The sequence below is a fragment of the Watersipora subatra genome, chromosome 7, assembly GCF_963576615.1.
Source record: "Watersipora subatra chromosome 7, tzWatSuba1.1, whole genome shotgun sequence".
Classification (NCBI taxonomy): domain Eukaryota; kingdom Metazoa; phylum Bryozoa; class Gymnolaemata; order Cheilostomatida; family Watersiporidae; genus Watersipora; species Watersipora subatra.
This window is the reverse complement of record NC_088714.1, coordinates 14,069,264-14,092,402: the sequence shown is the minus strand read 5'-3', so window position 1 is coordinate 14,092,402 and position 23,139 is coordinate 14,069,264. Positions and strand designations below refer to the sequence as shown.

At 35.5% G+C, this 23,139-nt stretch overlaps 2 protein-coding genes across 5 annotated transcripts in view; one reads left to right on the top strand and one right to left on the bottom strand.

The window, feature by feature from the left end:
• The window catches only part of LOC137401134 (ubinuclein-2-like), a 37,231-nt gene extending 35,092 nt beyond the window's left edge, over positions 1–2,139 (top strand). For both annotated transcript variants that reach the window (XM_068087506.1, XM_068087505.1), the window contains exon 23: positions 2,008–2,139. In XM_068087506.1, coding sequence (XP_067943607.1) covers positions 2,008–2,016 — 9 coding nt within the window. In that variant the 3' untranslated portion in view covers positions 2,017–2,139. The remainder of the gene's footprint in view (positions 1–2,007) is intronic.
• A 169-nt stretch (positions 2,140–2,308) lies between these two features.
• Positions 2,309–23,139, bottom strand: part of LOC137401193 (receptor-type tyrosine-protein phosphatase mu-like) — a 92,041-nt gene continuing 71,210 nt past the window's right edge. For 2 of the 3 annotated variants that reach the window (XM_068087584.1, XM_068087582.1), the window contains 11 exons: positions 22,444–22,569; positions 21,159–21,307; positions 20,665–20,800; positions 19,569–19,715; positions 19,069–19,165; positions 12,563–12,630; positions 10,900–11,022; positions 9,199–9,324; positions 7,527–7,669; positions 4,501–4,636; positions 2,309–2,726 (listed from right to left, as the gene is read on the bottom strand). In XM_068087584.1, the coding sequence (XP_067943685.1) occupies positions 2,655–2,726; positions 4,501–4,636; positions 7,527–7,669; positions 9,199–9,324; positions 10,900–11,022; positions 12,563–12,630; positions 19,069–19,165; positions 19,569–19,715; positions 20,665–20,800; positions 21,159–21,307; positions 22,444–22,569 (1,323 nt within the window). In that variant the 3' untranslated portion in view covers positions 2,309–2,654. The remainder of the gene's footprint in view (positions 2,727–4,500; positions 4,637–7,526; positions 7,670–9,198; positions 9,325–10,899; positions 11,023–12,562; positions 12,631–19,068; positions 19,166–19,568; positions 19,716–20,664; positions 20,801–21,158; positions 21,308–22,443; positions 22,570–23,139) is intronic. The other variant, XM_068087585.1, reaches the window with a different exon arrangement.

Sequence of the window (23,139 nt, the reverse complement as noted above, 5' to 3'; positions counted from 1 at the left end):
TTTTTATTTTATAGTCATTTTAATAGTGCTGTTTCAAAGCTCACTCATTGATATGTTTGCTACAGTTTGCAGCCAAAACTGGTGTCTTATGTGCAATAGAAGAGAATTTATGAGCGTCGATCCATTGTAAGCCTGGTTTATATAATCACAATTTTGCTATCAAATACAGTTCACCTTCAAGATACAGTTTTGATCCGTTCCAGGGTTGACGTCGTATGGTGAAATGTCATCCGTAGAAGTGTAGAAACCATAATGATTATAAATATAATGCTAACATCCCCTGGTTAAAACCGGTCAAAATTGTATATAAGGGCTGCACATATTAAAAAGTTGTAACAAAATGGTGTGTTAACCTTTGTAATTTACCTACAGTAACCTTCATGTATTTAGTGAGTGTAATCTGCAATAACATGTAACGTTGCTATGTACAACATGGACAATCAGTAGAACTAGTACGTACCGTAGGGAGTTCTTGCCTTCAAGACAGTCGTACGTATAACATAAACTATGAATTCACCTCAAATAAGTTTAGCTTACTAAACACACACACACTTGAAGCTGAGTTTTACTATGCATTTTAAACTATTTTTCTGAATTTCAATTTTTTATCACTAAAATTTTACCACTTATCAGTTTCGGTCTTCACTTTTGCTATAACTTTTAGCGAACCTTTTTAAAACCGTTTTCAGTCTAATGCAACAAGCCCGAACGATGCAGGTTTTCTAATGAAGTGGGTCGTCGTTAGCAGCTTAAGTAAGTTGTCTGCCCTTCTGTTTGAAGGGATCACAACTCCAACCTGCTACTGGTTTTAAAGGCAAAGTTTTGCCATTTTACCAACGAGAATTGCTGAACTGAGAGAAATTGGTCATCGTGTCTCTTTTAGTCGAAAGAGACACGATGACCAATATTTTCATCGATTAGCATTTCGGTGTCTTTGTTATTTTGGCATACATAATAAGCATACCATACCGACTGCCAAATTTAAACTTGGGCAAATATTTTGTTGAATTCGTATGGTGTAATAAAACTCATAGGGTGAGGTGAAAAAATAATCATGTTCAACTTCGTCAGGTGAAAAAATCGTATATCAGGGTAATCGTATCCTGAGGGTGCGCTGTAATATGCCATAAACCTGCAAAATTATTAATTATATAATAGTAACAATCTATCAAATGCTACATATATATATTCAAGAACAAATGACATAAACCATAGTTATCATACATGCAGAAAAAAATTAACATTTTTAAAGAAAAATATTTTCACTAAAATTAATATTTGTTGCTTTCATATAGAACCATTTCGTCCTCTGGCTGTTCAATCAATACCTACCTTCCACAGTGTCCGGTGACCTCAACTTTTCTTCTCCATCGCTAAACTAGTCACTATTAGCAAAACAATTTTTTAGCAGAGCGAAACTTCACGCTTTGCTATTTAAAAAACTTTTCAAAGTACTGAAAAACTTTTGGCCGCATGCGCTATGCACTAGTTATTGTCTGAAAACTGTTGCACAGATTCCATCGTAATTTTAAACCGTTTTTCACATACGAAGGAATATCAAGATCCCATTAAACAAGGAACTACTACTATTAGTTTGATACAGTTATAAATTCTTTCTATGGCGCACATTTCAAACCTACAGAAAAAACTGTAAGCTTTTGAGTTAGAAAACAAACTTCGATGCAAGCAGTGAACAAGAAAGAATTAATTGATGATGATGTAACCGAGCCATTATTAGCACCATTTTCCATCTAATTACTTGCTCTTACAGGTTCCTAAAGATCAAAGAATGTCAAAACGGCGATCAAATAGACGTCACATTCAGTTAAAGGGTGACGCTCTATTTTCAACCCTTTTCCTTTAGTGGGGATTACATATAAGCGGCGTTCAAATAATGATAGCATTCAAATAGAGGTTTTACGGTGTTTGCCCTTTTTAATTGCGTCTGCATGTTAGATTAGCATACTGAACTGGATGTCTCAATTCACTATTCATCTTTGCTTGCAGGAGAAGTAAATTCTGAGACTTGCCAGTGCATGGCACAGGTTCGCTGAATGATGGCAAGTGCATTTACATTTCTTTTGTTTTACCTGTATATAGTTTGCCCAAGTGTTTGAATAAAATATTGTCATATGTTAACTAAAATATGTTATAATCATAAGTTGTAAGCACGAATCAATCGTGTATTACCACACTCTCTGCTTATTCCCTGCCTCTATATGCCAGCTCAAGTCCATTCTTGCTTCGCAATCAAACCATCTTCACATACTTCATAATCCTTTGTGCATGTGAAGAAATCAATGTAATATTTTCACATATTAAGGCTTTTAATTCAAATATTTCAATATGCAAACATAGAAATTTTGGCATGTGCATGAGTCATAGTAATAATATAAAATCAATATCAATGAGCGTTATAAAGAATGTTTTAAAGTTATATGTAAAGTAAGGCCTGCTTAGAACACAGGTTTTATTGTCTATAGCTATGATTAAAGCCATTTTCTGGTTGATTATACAGGCTTCTTCGCATTATTGTAAGGCAATACAGTCATACATCTAAAAATACAGAAATATTTTTTTAGCGTAAAACCCGAAATCAATATGTGTATATACGCTTGTATCTATGGAAGAAGTGAAGACATCCATCCCTCCTATCAAACATTGGCGTACTCCGCAAAGGAATTTGTGTAGTGGTGCAGCAGTTCGTAGAGATATTCGTACTGCTCCTGGGTAAAACAATATAAGAATGTTCATTGAATGGTTCAACAAAACATTGGTGGATTGTGGGTAAACTTTTTGATTCTATATTTTGAGAATATTGCGAGTGCTTTTGAGCTTTCGATTCAAACCCTAGAGGAGTTCTGGAAGAATAACCGAAAACAAAAAAAACAAGGTAAAATAGTGAAAACATATCTACCATGGAGCATGGTACGGGACAAGCATTCATGAGTTCTCTAGATACTTGTAAACTAAAGGTTATCATTTGCATACTGCAGTGTTGTGAATGAGATGATTAGCATAGATTCTCACACATAAGCCAAGTTTAGAACGCTAAAAAATTTACCAAACTAATGAGTTGGCTTATATGCACATACCTCTGGTCGCACTCAAACAAATTATATCAGGCTAAATTTATTTCAATAACTACAGGTCAAGCAATGTTTACCATGCGGCTAGTAACCTGCTACATTTTTGCCTTGCAGGTGACAAGTTGAGCACGTTCTAGGTGGGACGAGTTATCACTATAGCTTACAATGATGTTATTACGGCCAAAGATAAATATACGCTGTCACTATTACTATTTTCAATATAAAACCATCACAATTCAATTGATCTACATTTGGTGAAACCGATGTAGCTGTAATGTGTCTGACACGGTTTGTCATCACGGCGAACAATTGCGAAAAACTTCTGTCAAGCAGAACTAAGCTAGGCGTGGACTGTACACATGTTTTCCATTGGCTCGATGCGGACTGGTGATAGTTTCCTTTCATTTACATGCAGACACATGCTCTAATTAATTAACTACTCCCCAATCAGAAACCTTTTGTATGAAGCTTGCTAAGCAACACTACATGTGGCTCTAAGCCATTGCCAACACTTTGTCAGCTCGCAATACGTCGCTCATCGTACGCAATGCATTCATTCTCTTCTGCAACCTTCTGCTTTGATAGGGGCATATTACGATTTGTAGGACCAGCTTATATGTGAATGTTGATAAAATTCGCCGTGCTGAGGCTGTCTTTCTAGGGTTGGCTTATACGTGAGGATCTACGCTTAGTCATTGTTTTCACTAGCTGATATTTGAAAAACTCCACACTTTCTTAACAGCTGACCGTTTTATGACTAGTAGAGGTTTTACTAGCTGTTGATAGGTCGGTATGGATACACTTGCAACGAAATATAGCTCTGTAGTCTGTATCAAGCCGCTGCCAGTTTGAGAAGCTTGTCACCAGTAAAAAAGAAGCTCACCAATTAGCTCCTGCAGTTTGGTTGAACTCGGGTGAGAGGCAGAACAACTTTCAGTTGTTCAACTAACTGGCACACAAAAACATCCCAAATTATTGCATCGCACGAGGACAAATCTCTAATGATATTTTGAATAAAATATAAAATTTATCTCCGTGGTCACACCTTGCCAAATTTTCTCTCGCTTTCCCGTCTGACGCCATTTCAGCTTTTGCTAGCTAAAAATTTTACAAGACTGAACATCATTAGTTTCCAGCAGCTTAGAACAGTTGACCAATAGCACAAATCTGATTTATCCAATAAGAAGGCGAGAAAAGCTATAACTACCTAATCAAATCGGTCCTCTTCCCTAGATTAAAACTTAACATTACTTGATTGTCATGATCTGACAGATTTTGCTCCAAACAAGTTTTGTTATGAGGCATCATTAGAGATTCGTCCTCATAAAATGACGTTGTGAACATCATTTTAAGTGTTAATTCGTATCCACAATATTTTCTCTCCAATCTACACTGTCACAAATGCACTCACAATAGTGGGGATGAATTGTGGCCTTCTCTGCTTAGCCATGACTGAGGCATAGTAGACATCAACCATCTGCTCTGTTTCGAGCCTCTCTAAAGCGTTGTAAGCGCAGATAAACAACCCACATCTTCTGCTTCCATCCCTGTCATGAATGAGTTTACAAAATGTCATCAAAGTCATCAAATGACCGTTTTTAACAAAAATAACAGCGTGAGTTATTTGACTGTTTTTATGATGGGAAAGAATGTGCATATGAGCAAACTAAAGGTACGGCCACACCTAACAATTTTTTCATTGGTTCTGACCGGAATCACTAAATGTACAAAAAACACAGAATTGTTCGGCCGAAATTCACAGAATTGTCAGAGTTGTGCATGCACACCGAAATCGTACATAATAAACAAATTATTAGCAAGCATGACTCTAGCAGCTTTCGCAATTGGTGTAGTCCAAGAAACGTATCACGACACACAATAAAAGTACTAGTAAAACTCAAGATAGTACATACAATGTGATTGCTTAGACTGCGCTATTGTTGATTTTATCGTTTGGACACTATGGCTACAAATCGTTTCTTTTTTGGTAATAACAATTTTTATTTAGCAGCAAAATTTCCGTTGTAAAAATAGTTGCCATATTTAGCGCAATCAAGTCAGTTGCATTGTATTTACTATGGTGAAGAAAGCAACCATTGAAACTTTTTAAAAAATAGACCAAGTGAGCCTGAGCTACAATTCCGCTCACTTAGCTAGTCTTTGGTCTTTTAATTTACACATTATGCTAAGAACCACTCATCATGGATGAGCTTGCACAAAACTTTTAACAAATTTTATAAAAAGTATTGGTATTTTTGTATCTTTTGCTATTGTTTTTGCTGTTGGAGGTGATCTGATTGCCAGGATGCATTGTGATTTCAAGATTAAAATCAACAAAACTTGATCGTGATTAAAACACTCAGATCAAGTGAAGTGTGATTATGATGTCTATATTTGCAAAGAGATCAACAGATTAGAGACGTAACTCTTCGACTTGAACGCAATAGACGATGTTAACTATAACAACGACAACAACTGGTGATGTCATAACGGCTTGTATTTTTCTTCTGAGCGTTTTAAACGCCATCAAGCTCTATCAATACTAATCTTGAAACATCCTGGCAATCAGATCATCTCAGACATCAAAAACAATAGCAAATGATAGAAAAATACTAATAATTGTTGGTAAAACCTGCAAAATTTTAGTACGAGTTCATGTTTAAAGGTGTTTTCAGACTCCCTAAATTCAGGGATATGAGAGTGGGGAGTACGCCAGGCCTTCAAATGCCAATCACCTCGCCTAAGCATATTCAGAAGAGCCAGGTAGTTGCTAGTTTGAGGGCTGATGACGGAATTAGCGTGATAAAGCCAATGATACGCTAAAGATTAATAAATAGCGTAGAAGCAATGCATAAGTTCGTAAAGTGAAGCGACTAGTTGCTATTATCATTTCGGCGATAGTACTGGCAGATTTAACAGCTGTGGTTTAAGAACAGACGCCGTTAACAGGTTTATATACATTCTACCGCAATGAGATCAAAGTCAGTTTTAGAATTTAAAAAAGTATGCAAGCAACTCCCTTATTAACATTTACACAAAAGAACTTAGTCCAAAGTTTGTTGGAAGTGAAGAAGCGCACAAGTTGCCAGGTAGCATTAAAAGCATTGTCTTGAGAGGTTTGTTAATAGTTTCATGTTTTTAGGCTATGATAACTCAGCCTTTGACTCACACAATCAGTATACGTTAAACATTGGTTTTATTTGTTTCGTGACAGTTCTTTGATAGAGTAGTTATTGTTTCGTGACAGTTCTTTGATAGAGTAGTTATTGTTTCATGACAGTTCTTTGATAGAGTAGTTATTGTTTCGTGACAGTCTTTGATAGAGTAGTTATTGTTTTGTGACAGTCTTTGATAGAGTAGTTATTGTTTCGTGACAGTTCTTTGATAGAGTAGTTATTGTTTCGTGACAGTTCTTTGATAGAGTAGTTATTGTTTTGTGACAGTCTTTGATAGAGTAGTTATTGTTTTGTGACAGTTCTTTGATAGAGTAGTTATTGTGCCTGTCACATATTGCTGAAAGTAGCATGGCATATAGAATATAAATCCACGTTTATGGAGTTATCCTCTATATGCCATGCCTCCTGTCGTTAGGGGTTCAAGCTGTTGTTTGCAGGGGTGCAAAGATCAATCATGAAGACAATAGAAGTGTATTTGTCGCCACAAAAATATCTTAGTTGGAATTGCTTCTAACTAGTAAGTAACTTATCTATCAATAAGTTCAAATAATGAAAAATCATGATGCTTGGCATATACTGGGTTTTTCAATAAAAAGCAATCACAGATTATAAGTTGATACCTTGTAAATAACAGCTTTCATTCTTAGGTATCGTTTGACATGTTTTTCATTGCTTTCCAATCATTTGTAGGATGACCTTCCAATAACATTGGTTTCATATATTGTGGTTATGAATGTTTTTTTATTATGCTTTGAGCCTATTTTGTTTTAAAATCATCACAAGAGGGGTCCGAGATTGCCCTGACCAGCAGTATGGGTTTCGGTAATAGAAATGATCAGGGATGTGCCGCCTTTAGAGTGTGTAGGAAATCTAAAAGCACCTTGGAAAAAAGTTTTCAAATTGCTCAGTAATGGAAAATGTTTAAAAACATAAAAGAATTCTGCAAACCACTTGTTCAAAGCCCAAACTTTACATAGGCTACCACAGCCTTTAATGAGTATTGAATGTTTACAAACACACACCTGCCTTTTAAACCGTTGTCTGAGCTTGCCTTCTAGCAAGATCATCTTCGTTTTACCATTACATCATTGACAGGAGTGACAGATCATCAGATAATGTTAGACAAAATCTCAAGCAAAGACCATTTAATTAATAAGTTAGCATCAAAAAGTACCTAATTCTATCCTATTTAACCAGCCAATTTCCTGAAATTCATCTCATGCATTGGTCAAGGAAGGTCATAACTTCCCATGAAACTCACAAGCATGTGACACAGATCTTCTGGCTTGGAACCTCTTCTTTCATACTTTGCAATGTTTTGCACAAGGACTGTACTGCATTTAAGCTTGGCAAGGATTCTGATAGCCAGCCGTTCAGAGCGAGAATGTCAACAGAGACAGATGTCTGCAAGACACGTGATAAGTACCATGAGACACCAGACCAGTGGTGATGTTCAAAGACAGCAGATAATAGTCAGAGCCAAATACACAGGTCTAAATGCAACATAAAGCAAAGCCACGCAGCATATAATTCACTATGTTTCTATTGTGCGGTTGATGTGGATTGGGAATTGTGCGCACATTGAGTTACTGCACGATAAGGTTTTTTAATGGACATTCACATAATGCGGATTAACGTGGGTGCTTTGTTAAAAAAGGTAAGGAATTCTACAACATAAATATTAGCGGTGCGTTCTTGTGTCGCTCAGCAGCTCGCTTTCAAAATAGGAACATACAAATTGTGAAAAATGTTAAAAATGGAAGAGTTCACGTAGTATTTTCTTGCGCATAATCCGCAAGGGCCGTTATCATCTTTCGCATGTGTGAAACGTTCGATAAAAGTTTGCGAGTGACAAAGTTATCTTATTTAGCAGGTTTTTGTCAATTTAATCTGGCGGATGATGAAATATTGTGGATTCTACTTATCGTGGAAATATAGCGGATAGAAGCGACTCGTGTTATTATATATATTCAAAGACACAGTTTGTGCCAATCAAGTGTAGCTCTACACGTTGTCATGAAATTCATTTCCAGAATTCCATAGATCCAAAAATTAAATCCAAGCATCCTACAATCCCTCCTTAGTTAGCCTAAAGAACTACAAATCGCTTGACATCCAATCAACTAACCAACACACAGTTCAAACTCTTACAATCTAATGCTAAGGACAACATGTATGTAGGCTTCCAACGTTAGAGACTGAGAATTGTTCGAGTGCACATCTTATAGATTTCATTCCCTGTTTTGTTTGTTTCACCCGCTAGCAGTTCTTCATAAATATAGCTTACAACGGGGATGGCCAAATGATTTTGGACATGATCCGTTTCAGCCAAATCTCACAAATTAAAGATCCACAACGAGCTGAAGATGCGCATTTCTCTTTTTTACCATACATAAACATGCAATTGTTTATGTATATCTTAAAACAAGGTTTCAAATACAATTTAAATTTCCTTATTATTATACGTAATTCGGCGAAAAGTCAGTGAATGAATGTGCTATAATAAATATGTTTGATATCAGTGAGAAAAATTATGAGTGGGCTTTGACTTCACAATAGTACCAAAACGCGGTTTCCTGCTACTTACAGCCACTCTCAAAGTTCATAAAGATGAGTATTTGTGAGACATATTCTATGATTGTTTTTTAACAAAAATCGCTGCCGAAAAGAATGAATCTACAAAAATTCTAAGAAAAGTTCACACAAATATTTTTCAAACTGAATTTTTAAAAGAAAGTTTCAAAACTTTTTTTGACAGCCAACTTAAAAGATCCACTAAAATACAAAGATCTGGATCCAAATCTAGTCATTTAGCCATCACTGGTTTACAGCATACAAGGCTGACATGCTTGAGACTCTGCAAAGCGATGACTTTCAGTCTATCAGTCAACAATTAGCCGCTAGTTCACTGAACTTTCAAAACAAGCACTTACATTGCCTGTCTCTAGGTTTATCTCTATGACTTTCATAACATCTCTGGTGCTTGACTGCACTCTTGTGATGTTGAATGGCTTGACTTTCATCGTAGTCGAGTCTTTCATCGGGTAAAATGGCGTCTGCTGAAGGAGATTTTGAATTAGATGTGTGTATCTATTGCAGCAAGTTTAGACATTGTATAATTAGATGTGTGTATCTATTGCAGCAAGTTTAGACATTGTATAATTAGATGTGTGTATCTATTGCAGCAAGTTTAGACATTGTATAATTAGATGTGTGCATCTATTGCAGCAAGTTTAGACCTTCTATAATTAGATGTGTGTATCTATTGCAGCAAGTTTAGACATTGTATCAACAGCATTAAAGTTTATTACAGCATGCTGCTCTGTTCAATAACTGATCTACTATGCTTTTTCATAACAGTGCTTCAAATTAAATGAATATTATACTTGCATGATATTATTTGATTGATGCTACTTTTATTGGCAAATTAACTATTTGAAGCTTAATTTGATATATGCAAGCAGGTCCCCTGATCCTAGACAGTATTAAAACTTTGCATCAACTGTGAAAACACTTAGAATAACAACATAATTCTATAGAATAGCACAACTCCTTAGAATAGCACAACTTCTTAGAATAACACAACTCCTTAGAATAGCACAATTCCTTAGAATAGCACAACTTCTTAGAATAGCACAATCTCTTAGAATAGCACAACCTCTTAGAATAGCGCAATTCCTTAGAATAGCACAACCTCTTAGAATAGCACAATTCCTTAGAATAGCACAGTTCCTTAGAATAGCACAGTTCCTTTTGAAACTGAATATCATATTGACGCTCCAACCTCTGAGAACTCAATAAAAAAAACAAAAATCAAATAGAGCAAATAGTTTTTCACACAATTTTAAAGAAGTAAAACTTCACAGACAACTAAAAAACAACGATTACAGTACACCAAGTCCAACAGAGTTTGTATATTTGTTATGAATTTAAAAACAAATACTTATAGCCTAAAGCTTTTGTTGCTGATAAGGAGCTTTTTAGTTTTGCCTATTTTTGATCTTCATTACCAAGAATTTCAATAAGTGTATCATTAGAAACCAGTGTTCTGTCAGCAGCCATTTATCAATTATCAGTTGCTGATTAGAAGTGCCCTCGGTATTTTGGCGATACCTCAGGAGCTAATAGTCGATTCAACTTCAACATTATACTAAAAATGTATTACGCAGAAAGTGACTAGAATTTAGAAACCCTGCGTAAGCAAAACTATGCAGCCAAGTTTTCTCGGGTTCAAGATGAGGTAGGAAAACAAATTTTCAAATTATTTTGAGTGCAGGCTTCAAAGTGTTTAAAAATTGAAAATTGCATTTTAGTTTTTTAATGATTAGATTATTTTTTTCTGTTATATAACTCAAATAAAAAGGAAGTAAGGTAACCAAAGGAAGCTAGCAATGTTTAAGCATAATTCATCTGAGAAAGCAAAGATCTCTAATTATATACGATGCTGGCTTTCAAGTCACTACCATTGTTTACCATCAGCACTTCATTGCCAAAACTAGTTGCAAAAACACTCCCATGCTGTTCTCCAAAACATGTTTGTTTTGCTCAGAGCAAACAGTAGTTAAAGCGTATAATATTTGCAGACGTTACACATTGCATGTACGACAAGGAAGTTTGCACAGTCTATTGCCAACCTGACAGCCTTCCAACTGAACAACAATGGATATTTCCTGTTCTAGAATCAGCTGCCAGAAGTCAGCGATTGTGTTGGACAATGGAAGTTGGGTGGCTATCCACTGCTTCTTCTCTTGATAGCTCTACAGATAACAGATTATCGCTTTTGCATACGTGCCCGAGCAAGTAAAAACAAAAATAACTATAAGAGAACATAACTCTTAAGTTACTTTCATAGTTGAAAGGTTTCTGAGGTGGTTTGTGTACAAGTTAATCAGACGATTCCCAACATAGGTTATGGAGTTATGTGTAGCTTTAGAACTAACTAAATACTGCAAGGTTATCCTTTTGATGGTATACATATGTTTTAATTTAACCAAAGTGTTTGAATGGGTTAAATATACTTATATTGTTACAGTTTGTTGTTCATTTCTGTGGTCACTACAGGCCTGTTTTGTGATTGTGAAGAGTGCAGCAGCATAAAACAGACCTGTAGTGACTCTAGAGAAAAACATCAATCTAAAAAAACATAAGTAAGGTTAACCTATCCCAACACTCTAGTTATATATACAACTCTACACTATTCACAGAGCGTAGAGTACTGTTTGCAGGAGGCCATCCATTATTCTTGATATTTTAGCTAATATAAACACAGCATTTGCCTGCTTTTACGCATCAACGAAGTAATATACCCATAACACATGTATCTATCTATAGTATAAAGTGAAGCACCCAAAAGCGTTTAGTTATATGTAAACTGATACATCTACTACAAATGTGATTTTAAATTTAAAGCTTTTAAAAATGTCTTACTACTCTTCTGTTGCATAACCATACTGAAAAGTAATAAATTCATTTCCCAGATATGTGAAGAAAGTACTATTGCATAACCTAGCTTACTAGCATTCACGTGGTATTTTTGTAAGGAACCAACTAAAATAGCCTGCTTCAGCCCTTCTAAATATGTTTATGAACAGTCTCCAGTTTAAACTAGGCAGCATATTTTAGTAGGCATTACTGGTTGTGATGCTGTCTCGCTGCATCATCTATGCTGTTTGCATGAGAGTTTTGATAGGAAATTGTTGGATGGTCTACATGTGTGCTAAGGCAGAAAAATGAGTGCAGCGTTTATGTGTCGGTATCCATTAACTCTATTGAACAACTAGGTTGAAAATAAACCAATTGTTAGAAACATGATAAGAAAGCATGTCAAGCAAGGATAACTCCAAAAGAACCCCTAAGAATTGGATGTAGCTGTTTACATTTTACAAAGAAATTTAGTGGCTACTTAATAACTAACTCAGCAGTAAACACAGAAAATTAATTACAATCATGGTCTGTTGAATGAAGGCTTCAAAAATGTATGAGCTAGTATTTTACGGTGGAAAGATTTTAGCAGCTCGCTTAATCACATCTCTACATGTGTCACTAACTAAAGTGTTTCAGGTAACAGGTGTTGTAATATACAGAGACATTTATAAGACCACTTGGTAGATACGACAACTCATAAGTAATTGCTCATATAAAGCAACATATATGACCTTCGTTTAGTCTTCCTCATGTCTATTATTATCTGCCTGAAGCCTGCCTATGGGCTGTCTTTTAAGCTACCGCTGAGCAATCAGTAGCTCCATTTTCATAGAGTTTCAAGACAATATAACTGTATATGGATTGAATACTCACATCAACAATGACTGCATTGATGTAGTTTCCATTGGCACCGTTGAGAAGATATGGCATCACGTGGTCAGCTGAAAGCATACGATACATTACCATGTAATTGGATAAGACTGACACAACTTTTCTCTATTCATTCCAACAAGCTTTGGTCTTAAAAACAGTCAATTACTAATAGACAAACTCTCATCGGAAGGAGTCACAAGATTTATGAAATATGGTAGAAAACCATCATGTGATGAAGAAATAAAATGGCCTCGATCAACTCAAACGCTTATAGTAATAAAAGTACACTTTACTTATGCTAAATGTTTATTTTATGCCAACTATAAAGTTTGGAAAATGTTACATGGTTTGTGTCATGACAGCTATTATAGTCACATGACAGTTCAATTTTTCAGCACATTTCACCGTAACTTATATGAGCGAATTGCATATGACCAACAATTATTTTAAGAATATCATTGCTAGCCGCTTTAATAATCTTACATCTAATATCTGTTATCTTAGCAGAGAAAGATATTTTAAATGGTATGTGTCAAACCATTTGTTTGATTTTATTGTTCAACTGTTATCCTTTTTTTGTTTTGAAATTCTTCTATGGTATAACTTGAAAAAAAGTGTTTTTAAAATTAAATCATTGAATTAATAATAACAATTTGTGCATAAACGTGCCTGTGTATAAAAAAGGTTACTGTTCCAGCAGAAGCTATCCATTAAAACTTTGAGTACGATAACACTGGTACCTCTCGACACTGGTACAAATGGAAAAATGGGATATCGGACTGTCATTGTCTGACTGAACGGAGAGAGAATGTAGAAGTCATTCCTACTCAAGATAATACAATTGTCTGCATAAAAAGTATTGGCCTTTGCCGATTTTTTAATTGAACCTTACGAAAAACTGGAAATTAAAGTTTTTGAAAATGCAAAAAAGCATTGTGTTCCAGAGTTAATAAAATTAATAAAGTTTTAACTAATATGTCTTTAGTGTATGCTATCGAGAAAAGAATGTATACAGTATATAGTTAGAGCTGGGCTACGTAGAAGCCATCGTATACTGGTGTTTAGGCAATTGGCTTACCAACCTGTGGTTGTGATATTCGGGAGTTCAAATCCAGGAGATTGCAAAATTTTAATGCCAAGTATTTAATAGGTATAGCTGAACATACCAAAGGACAGACAGACCAATTTAAAGAATTATATATATGTGTATATATATAGCCTATATATATTCACTCAGCAGTGAATTTTACTGCTAAGCGAACTTAGCACAATTTAGCTTATACTTATGTATATCTAAGATAAATTGCTAAATTGTCCTAAATTCACTAAGCAGTGAAATTTCCTATGTCTATTATTATATATATGATGGTGCTTGTTTATGTGATAGTGTATTTCTCCTGTTGAAAGATTCACTCAAAGTGGGAATTTGAAGTAGGGCAAGAACTATCTATAAAATTGCAAAAATGTTTGCTTGCAAATTGTCGTTTTGAGAAGCCAATGCTCTCACCTAAGAAGTGTTGTTTGCTACGCTATACATTCAAACTTTAACTACACGCGCAACGTCTCTGGTGGTGAGTCAAAGGGTTTGTTAGGTTTTTGTATGTTTAAAGCTATCTTGCTGTTTTGTGTTTTGAGACCGTGTCATGCTAAATCTACAGAAGCACTTTCGTTATTCAAAGCCAACAATAGTCAGAGCTTAACCGACTTGAGGACTTTGATATGAAAGCAAACTTTTATTAAAAGGTTTATTTCAACATGAGAATTCGACTGGATGCATTCCTGCTGACAGCAGCTGAACAATATTGATAAGATAATATGTAGATTGATGACTTGAATAGTTTGTGCCCATCACAGCGGGGCAGACTAGACGCTTTTTGACAAACTAGGATGCAGCATTTTTACTGCAAAAATATCATCAATTCAAAGAATGGATTGATGTTGCTTTTTATTTGTTGAACATTGGCTACCAATTTATGAAACCAAAGCCTTTACATAACTTTTTGGGAATAAACCAGCAATTTTAATTATACTCCTTTCAAAGGGATCCGAATATTGTGAAATTTCATTTCAGTTTGCGCAAACGTTTATTTTCGATCAATGACAAATTGATTAACAGGATAGGCAAGAAGGATGCCCGCTCAATAAGCTTTATCAATTTATAACCATGAAATAATGCCAAGTGACAACTTGATTGATGTAACAATTGTGTGTCAAGCAGTGCAAGAATTGCAGCATGCTGTCATGTACGCCTACAGAGGAAGGTTTGGTAAAGGTCATGCTTGAGCTAACTGCACCAACTCCAAGTACAGTCACTAGTCACAGCAATGTTGAATAGAACTGACAGAGTAGAGAGTGGTGCAACCAACACTATGCAAAGCATTGCTGAAAGTTAGAGCAGTCTATCCGCTTGTACAAACGACACAACTGACAGTCGTTAATGGCTGTCCTTCCTTGGCTCTTTTTATATAAGTCTGAAGTGTTCCAGCAGCCTGTCTGCTGTGCGACCAATGAGCACACAGTAGTTAGCTAATCACATTTTTCTCTCTTCAGAAAAGTCAGGAAAATGTAAAAAACATTTTCTACTATCCAACGCCCGTTAATCACTCTACCATATCTATAAACAACCCACTGGCTGAAGCCTGCATATTAAATGTTGGAAGATTGCCAAGTGTTTAATCTAGACAACGCGAAAGCTTGATACAAATAGTATTTTAGCATCAGCAACTAGCAACCTATTGTCACTTGTAGATCGAAGTTGAAGGCAAATAAGAATTGTCTTCTCTTTGCGATGTAGTGCTAACAGCTATTGAAACCAATTTTTGCTGCCAAATTTTATTCTTATGGTTTGAATAATAGTGAAACTTATTTCATTAGCATGTCCTATATAACAAATATCATAAATAATTGGTCAGCAGTATGCTTGACTTTACAATGATGGCATGCTATACTTAGAGGACTGTTGTGGACACATTAAACTAAGATTCCTGAGTATAGTTCAAAAAAGGAAATTGGTTGAAGCCCAAGACCATTCTCATTCTAAACAGAATTTTGATTTCACAAAAATGGGCAATTACGTATAGGCAAGAGTTAGTTACAAATGGATTCAAAGTGTGCAAAAGTTGTTAGCATATATTAATAGTAGTGAATTTCAGCGCACTTGGGAAACTAAGGTTGTGATAAATTGAAGTTGTCTGCCCATTGTTTAGCTCAAAAGTCATAGAGCTGCATAAGCCATGTTGTCCTCAAGCAAGTTTCTTATAACTGCTTATACAATAAATTTAATAATCTCAAATTATCAACAGCTAAGATCTTATAATCAACAGAAATATAAGCTGCACTGACTGCTCTTGTGACAATGGCCGTTCATCTGCACAGAGCTGATAAGAAGTATTTAAAAAAAAAACTGATATGGACTTGATTTTTGTATTTGCTAAATTCTTATAATTTTTGCTGCATTTAATTCATAAATACTGATTTGTCAATCTAAAGCGTTTTCATTGAACATTTTCATAATTTAATTTACTGTAACATTTCTGATCATTCTCGCATGCAAGTATTGCGTTTCATTTATTATTAAATTTTAAAATAGATTACCAGATGAACTAAGCCGTACATATTTATCACCAGTAACTGAATGTTGATTTTTTTCTTACAAACCACCGGAAAGAACAACTTTTGCATTAAAACCATTTAGGTGAACATTCACATTACGAGATTTCTTGTAATGTGAATTCTCAGTTTTGTTCTCTCAAAGGTGGGAACACAAAAGTTGTCTCACAGTACTACTGTAAACACCCATCGTTGATAAAGCTGCAGAGGTCCAGCATAGCCCTCACGGTAACTCTATAATGCTATTTGGCAGATTCTTCTTCATGGGTTTCAATAACTGACTTTGCTCAACGATTAACACAAGTATGCAGTGAATGGTTTAAAACCCTTTTAAAGTTCTGGTTGGACTGTGACACGGTCCAATGAATGGAAAATACGCTTTACTAGATGGCTCCGGATACACATGACTAATTTATAGCCTTTCCTGCTATTGCTTTGGATGTATGAATTTGATCTTTCAGTAGTCATGATACTTCCTCTTGGCAGAAGACTAAGTATGTGACAGAGCCAACAGGTTTAGCTTGTGCTCATAGTAATGGTAGCTGAGGATATTGCAGTATTATTTTGTTAACCTGTTAGAGCTACATCAATATTTATATAGCTTTATTTTGAAACCGAATAAATTAGCGGTGTAAGCAGTGTCTTCCAGTTTGACAGCTGCCCAGGTGTTTCACTCTTTTCTATTCATCCCCAAGGGCTAGTCTGAGATGTTATAAAGTGCACCATTTCCACTGACTTACAAATTAATAAAAAAACTACCCCTGATCACCTCATCACCACAGACTAATTGCCCTCTTTTGTTGGCTCAGTCACTGCCCTTTTTACTGTGTGGAACTCTATAAGACAGGTTTGGCCCCTATCCACTGCACCGAGCTACAAAAAACACCCTTTCTTATGAAAACACCCCTATAATGTGTTTTTTGTTTTGCCGAGCTCTTGAGAATGAAAGTTGAGAGTGAAACCCCAGGGAGCACCTGTCAAAGCTCAGTATGTGTTACTACGATGAGCAGTGAATAGCTAATCACTGGCGGTTACTAGTGACCAGCAATGATCAAGCGCTTGTGAAGGACATCAGCAGTGAAGTGTGACTTATAGCTGCCACTCATCGGTAGTTCGCAACTTCAACAAGTTTTTAGCAGAAAATTGCTCATCAAGGGTTGGGCAAGCTTATCCATCGTCTGTTTTTGACGTCATCAAGCCATTTGAACATGCGCTCATTCACGAAAAAGCTGCCATATTTGTAGAAAATGATCGTTTTTCTTATATTAAATAGTACTTTTTTGGTGTTGTTTTGATACTATAATAAAAAATTGTAAACAAAAGCATCATTTTCAAAAGTTCATTGCAAAAGCTTCGTGTTTTGAACGATAAAATTGTCTATAAAGATGGCTGACAATGATAAACCGACGTCACAAAACAGCGAAAGATCACTTAGAGCTACAATCTTAGAGCTTATTCTTCACCAAGTTTCGTTCAAATTATACTCAAATCAATCTTAAAAACTTACTTTTTACAGAAATTATGCTTTTACTCTAAGCTATTGTATTAGGCCATTCAATAATTTATTTTGGTTTACAGTATACCTGCTGCCATCTAGTCTACTTTTTGTGGTACTTTTTGGAACACACTGTGAAGTATGACTATAATTGCATACCACAAAAAAGATTGCCTATAATAATAGGAGGCTCATTTCCTAGTATAAATTTTTTATCAAGTCGCTAAAACAGCCCATGATTGATGTAATGGTTATTTTGTCAAGGAAGCTCTACAAAGGTCAGCTTAAATTTTCTTAAAAACCAATATTCATGGATTTTCCTGATGTCATTTCATTTTGCTTTTCTGATAATTAATAGTTCACTAAAACACCAGAACATCGCGATTCTGGACACAGAGTACATCAAAAAGATATCCTTAACCTCAGTTAGTGAATTGTATGTTTATCTAACCTTCTATGATGACTGTAATCATGGCATGAAACAGAGTGATTATTTTCTAGCTAAACCTAGCTGTGACCTAAACTTTTCAGACATCATAAATGACAAATACAGATAGTTTTTATGTAAAGGCTGATTCACACTATCACTATGTCTTCATGATGCAAGTGGCACATATTTGGAGCTGCGCATTTGTTGAGTTACCGTGTAATGTTTTTCATTGGACATTCACACGATGTGGATCAACGCGGTGCTTTGTTGGAAAAATTACTATACAAGAGGTCAATAGGTCATAGCGATGCATTACAAATTGCTCGAATCAAAATAAGTATGACTAAATGTACCGAAAATGTTTAAAATGGAATAGCTTGCGAATTTCATATTTTTCTGATCATCCGAATTTGCGGATTTGCGGGTCACATCGCAAACTTTGCGGGTAACAAAGCGATGGCCTTAGAGATTTTTGCCATTTCCATTTTGGGAATAAAAATAATGCTGATAATATTTTACGTTATGCAAACAGTGTACGTCGACATTAATATTACAATACATCAGTAATCGTTTATGATAGCACTGTTTGAGCTATCGCAAACCCATTAACATTGGTGAATAATAGTCGGCGACATAGTGTTCTAATTACACAATGCGATAGCTAAAACGATGAAACTAGTCAAAACTAGTCTCACAGCAGTTATCATGAAAAGCAAAAACAGGTTAAGCAGATTGCCACAGCCAATCACCATGGTCGAAGTGATACACATTGCACAGAAGGTGTGGATGCTAGACCAAATAGCAAGAAAGTTTGGCCCCTGTAATGGCTATGCCATCGGTTCACGATGCACCTAGTCAACAAAACATCACCAAGAGATCAACTCCTGATATACAATGTGAACACGCCTCAAAGGTTCAGCCTACTGTGTGGCACATTTTGACCTGTTAAACATGGTTAAGTGGCAAACTTACAAGGTAGTAGCTCTGAAAATCTGTTCTTCATTTGGTTCTCCGGTAGCTTAGCAGTTGAGTATGAATGGCTGATAGAATTGGATCGTTGAATAGCATGCTAATAACAAAGACAAAAGAGATGTGACCTTTGACCTTACTAGAACAGAGCTTTATTTTATGCTCAAATTTGATCAATAAAAATGAGTTTGAGCATTAATCACCAAACTATTATAAAATCTATCAAAATGTTTGCTGCGTTTTTAAGCAGCCAACTTCATTGTAGCATATTGAACTGTTTCTATCACTGCTCCAAAATTTTAGCTTGCCAATCATTTGCCCAAAAATTGTTAAAGTAGGCATGTGAGACTCAAAGCACATATCCAGTCATAACTAAGCTACGCATTATGTTATGAAAAAAACCATCTCTGTTCCTATCATTTTACGGGCGGTATCCTTTTAAAACATACATCTAGCTCGCTGCTCACAGTTCTCTCAAATGAAAGACAAAAGTGATTGCTCACCCTGAACTCATTGGTGAGATGGCTGATTTCAAAATTTGTATTCTTCTGATGAGCTTGGAGTTTTCGCTCAATTTCAGCTGGTTTGCAGGTGAAATCCTTAGTGGCTAGAGCCTCATACAGGGCGTTATGCAGAAGTTCATATTGTTCCTACAAGTTCACAAACATTAAACGATGGTATCCTTAAAAACAGAATATTACTCAATATTTAATACTCACACCCGAAAAGGTGTATACAGTCTCATATCATGAACGCATGTCTTTATAGCATGTGCATTGAGCTGCCTGCATTTTCAAAATACCTTTACACTCACAATATTATAGTTAGTGTTAATATCTGATAGCAAAAATAAACAATAAGTGAGAACAGGTACCATTTTGGTTAGACTGAGGTTCATACTTTTATCTTTAGGCACCCTAATCACTAACGCATGTATGTTATGATAGGTCGCATGTTGCCATGGTAATCACTAGCGCATGTATGTTATGATAGGTCGCATTTTGCCATGGTAATCACTAGCGCATGTATGTTATGATAGGTCGCATTTTGTCATGGTAATCACTAGCGCATGTATGTTATGATAGGTCGCATTTTGCCATGGTGCTGTAAAATTAAGTTAGCTTCATCTATAGTGACACACCATAAATGATTCTTAGCAGAGTATGTATCTCACTATTTAATGTTTTTGTTGCACCATGAAATATATTGCAATATATTTTTATTGTGGCTTTAGCAGCAAGCCCAGCGCTGCCCTAATTTTTTTTAATCAGAAAAACTGCTGGTAGGTTTTCAAGAGACAAATCTCAGGAGCATAGCAGAGTTTTTAAATAAATAAACACATGGCGGAATCATGTATTGTTTACAAAGATTAGCGGGCAGACACACAGACACAAGCACATGCGCATGCACACTATGACAAGGAAGGGTTTACTAATAAAGATGTAGCACGCTATAAAATAACCACATTTCATCGTGCTGCATACCATACTCTGACTATATTACACGTATGTGTCTCACTGAAACACAACCTCGTAGCAGTGTTAAATACACTGTGAAGTATTTCATGTACAGTATAAGGCATCATTGTGTTACACTTACCATTGTCTGAATCATACAGGGCCTCCTCTCTCTCATTATCTTCACGCACTGGAACATATCAACCTTGCCTTCAACTGCAGCTTGATCAAGCAGATAGTCAAGGGCAATATAAGTGCCAGTCCGTCCAACTCCAGCACTTAAGATTAAAATGAAATGTGTACTTGCGATGATCATAAACAAACAATATTTAAATTTTTAATAGCATGTACAGCATGCATGTTTCCTACATAAAAAGGATAAATTTTAAACATTCTACCTGCGGTATATTACCAAGGGCTGCGCAGAGCTTCATTCACGATGGTAAACATTCATATTCCAAATTCACAGCAAACTGGCAGAGCATGCTGATGACACATTCTGATGACTAAATACTGATGACACATGATGCTAATGAAACTATTTGGTTTGGTAAATCTTTTGGCTCCACCTTACCGATGTACTGCTTTAAAGCATGCAAAAGAAGATGTTCAGTTTGAAAGAGACTTAAATGTTACCTGCAGTGTATCAGCAAAGGTTTTTGTCTGTTGTGACTGATAGTTGTACTTATAAGCCTGTGAAAGGAGACAAAAACTTCAATGTCTGGTACTCCGTGATCTGGCCATCCAGTGTAATTAAATTGAGAAATACGCCTCGTCTCACCATTCTACAAAACAAAATCATAATTTCACCATGCAATAAAGCTTCATTTATTGTAAGTACAAATGAAGCTTTAATGAAAAACAAAATGTTCAAATTGTACGAGCTAATATAGTAGTTAAACCAGAGGTCCTTAACCTTGCTGGACATGATCTGTGCACATGCTGAACTTCACCAGTTTATATACACTTCTACCTAACCTTTCTTTCTTGAAAATTGTACATGATTTTCTTACATGCAAGACAGGTCTGTATATATGCTTTACTGATATTTAAAATGAACTGTGTATTAACATTACTTTTTTAGAAGAACCAAAACAATACAATGCATGAACTCAAAACATCACCTATCTTTCCATGAATACATTGCCTTACAAATCAATGTGACATCTGCTGTTGCCTTTGAGAGACCAACACAAAACCTTTGAGACTGAATCACGAAACCACAAAGGTTCGATTGAACCCATTTTAAGAACATCAGGCCTAAACAGTTGTTTTAGCCACAAAAGTCTCCTTTTTCAATATTTTTTCTAATGAATGAAACCTTCGATAAAATTTGCAAACTTGGCTGCATTGCACACACAGTAGACATGATGTCACAATGATGAATGACTAGCAGTGTGTTCTATGGTAGCCCCTTGTGTTTCATATTTTATGATACAAAAAGTTTTTATAAAGTGACCTCAAGTAAGGAGGCTTATATGCTGTATACTAACCTACAGATTACTGGTTATATTAGATACCAGAGCTTCATTAACATCGTTTTGCTCTTTCCTTAAAATGTGTGGGCAACATAAATGCTTGAAATATATGATTAGACTTATGCTAAACAATTGAAAGAGAATTGCAGTCAAATATTTACCGCTAAATATTACCTGAGCATATATGCAAACAGTGGCTTCAACTCAAACCAATATTAAAAAATTGAATGAAAGAAATCTAATTATTGATGATAAACTGGACTCTATAAAATATACTTTAATTGAATCACAGAATAATATTCTCTTTGTTACGTAGAAACGATGCTACAAAAAGGATTTTATACAAGATAAGCATATAATCATTGCCTAAATAGGCCAACTCCTAACTATGAACTATCTAGCCTAACACTTAGTGCAGAAGGTGTGCAAAGAATTTTACTAACCATGGTTACTTGAAGATAGTTTATGGCAAAGTCTGTGTATCCTTTAGTTTCCTTGAGCACCACTCTAAACTCCCCAAAAGTTTCAGGAGAGTTTTTCTCAAGCGGCCAGTACTGTTTACATTTCATCTGTAGTATAAATGATCACTTAGCATTTGGGAAAAACTATTATCAACGTTTAACTTTGGCTATGTAAGAGCTGTATAGCTGAACTGCATCAAAGCAGTTTTCTGCAGAACATATGAAAATAACTTTTTTTTCTAAGTTACTCTAAGCTGTTGCAAGTTCCAAATATTTTAAAATATTGTAGATGGGACATGACGCTAGTCTGCAAAGCTTTGAATATTGCACGTCAGCTGAAAAACACAACACATATTTCCTGAATTTGTTAGTACCTGGTATTTCATAAGTGCAAACACTATAACAGCCGCTATGGCTAGTAGTTCATAAATGCTTTTTGTCAGGGTGATCTAAATAACTATTCAATCAATTGTAAAGGTCAAATTTTAATCATGAAAAAATGACAGCTAGATCGAAAATGAAAACAAAGTCATTTCAGGCAGCTTGAAATATTGATCCGCAGTGAGCATAGAGCTAGATATACATCGAATTTCAATTTTTATGATAGTAATGTGTGCGGATAAAGATCAAGGAGAAAAGATTATGTCATGCATTTTTTTCTTCCACTAAGAATGATTC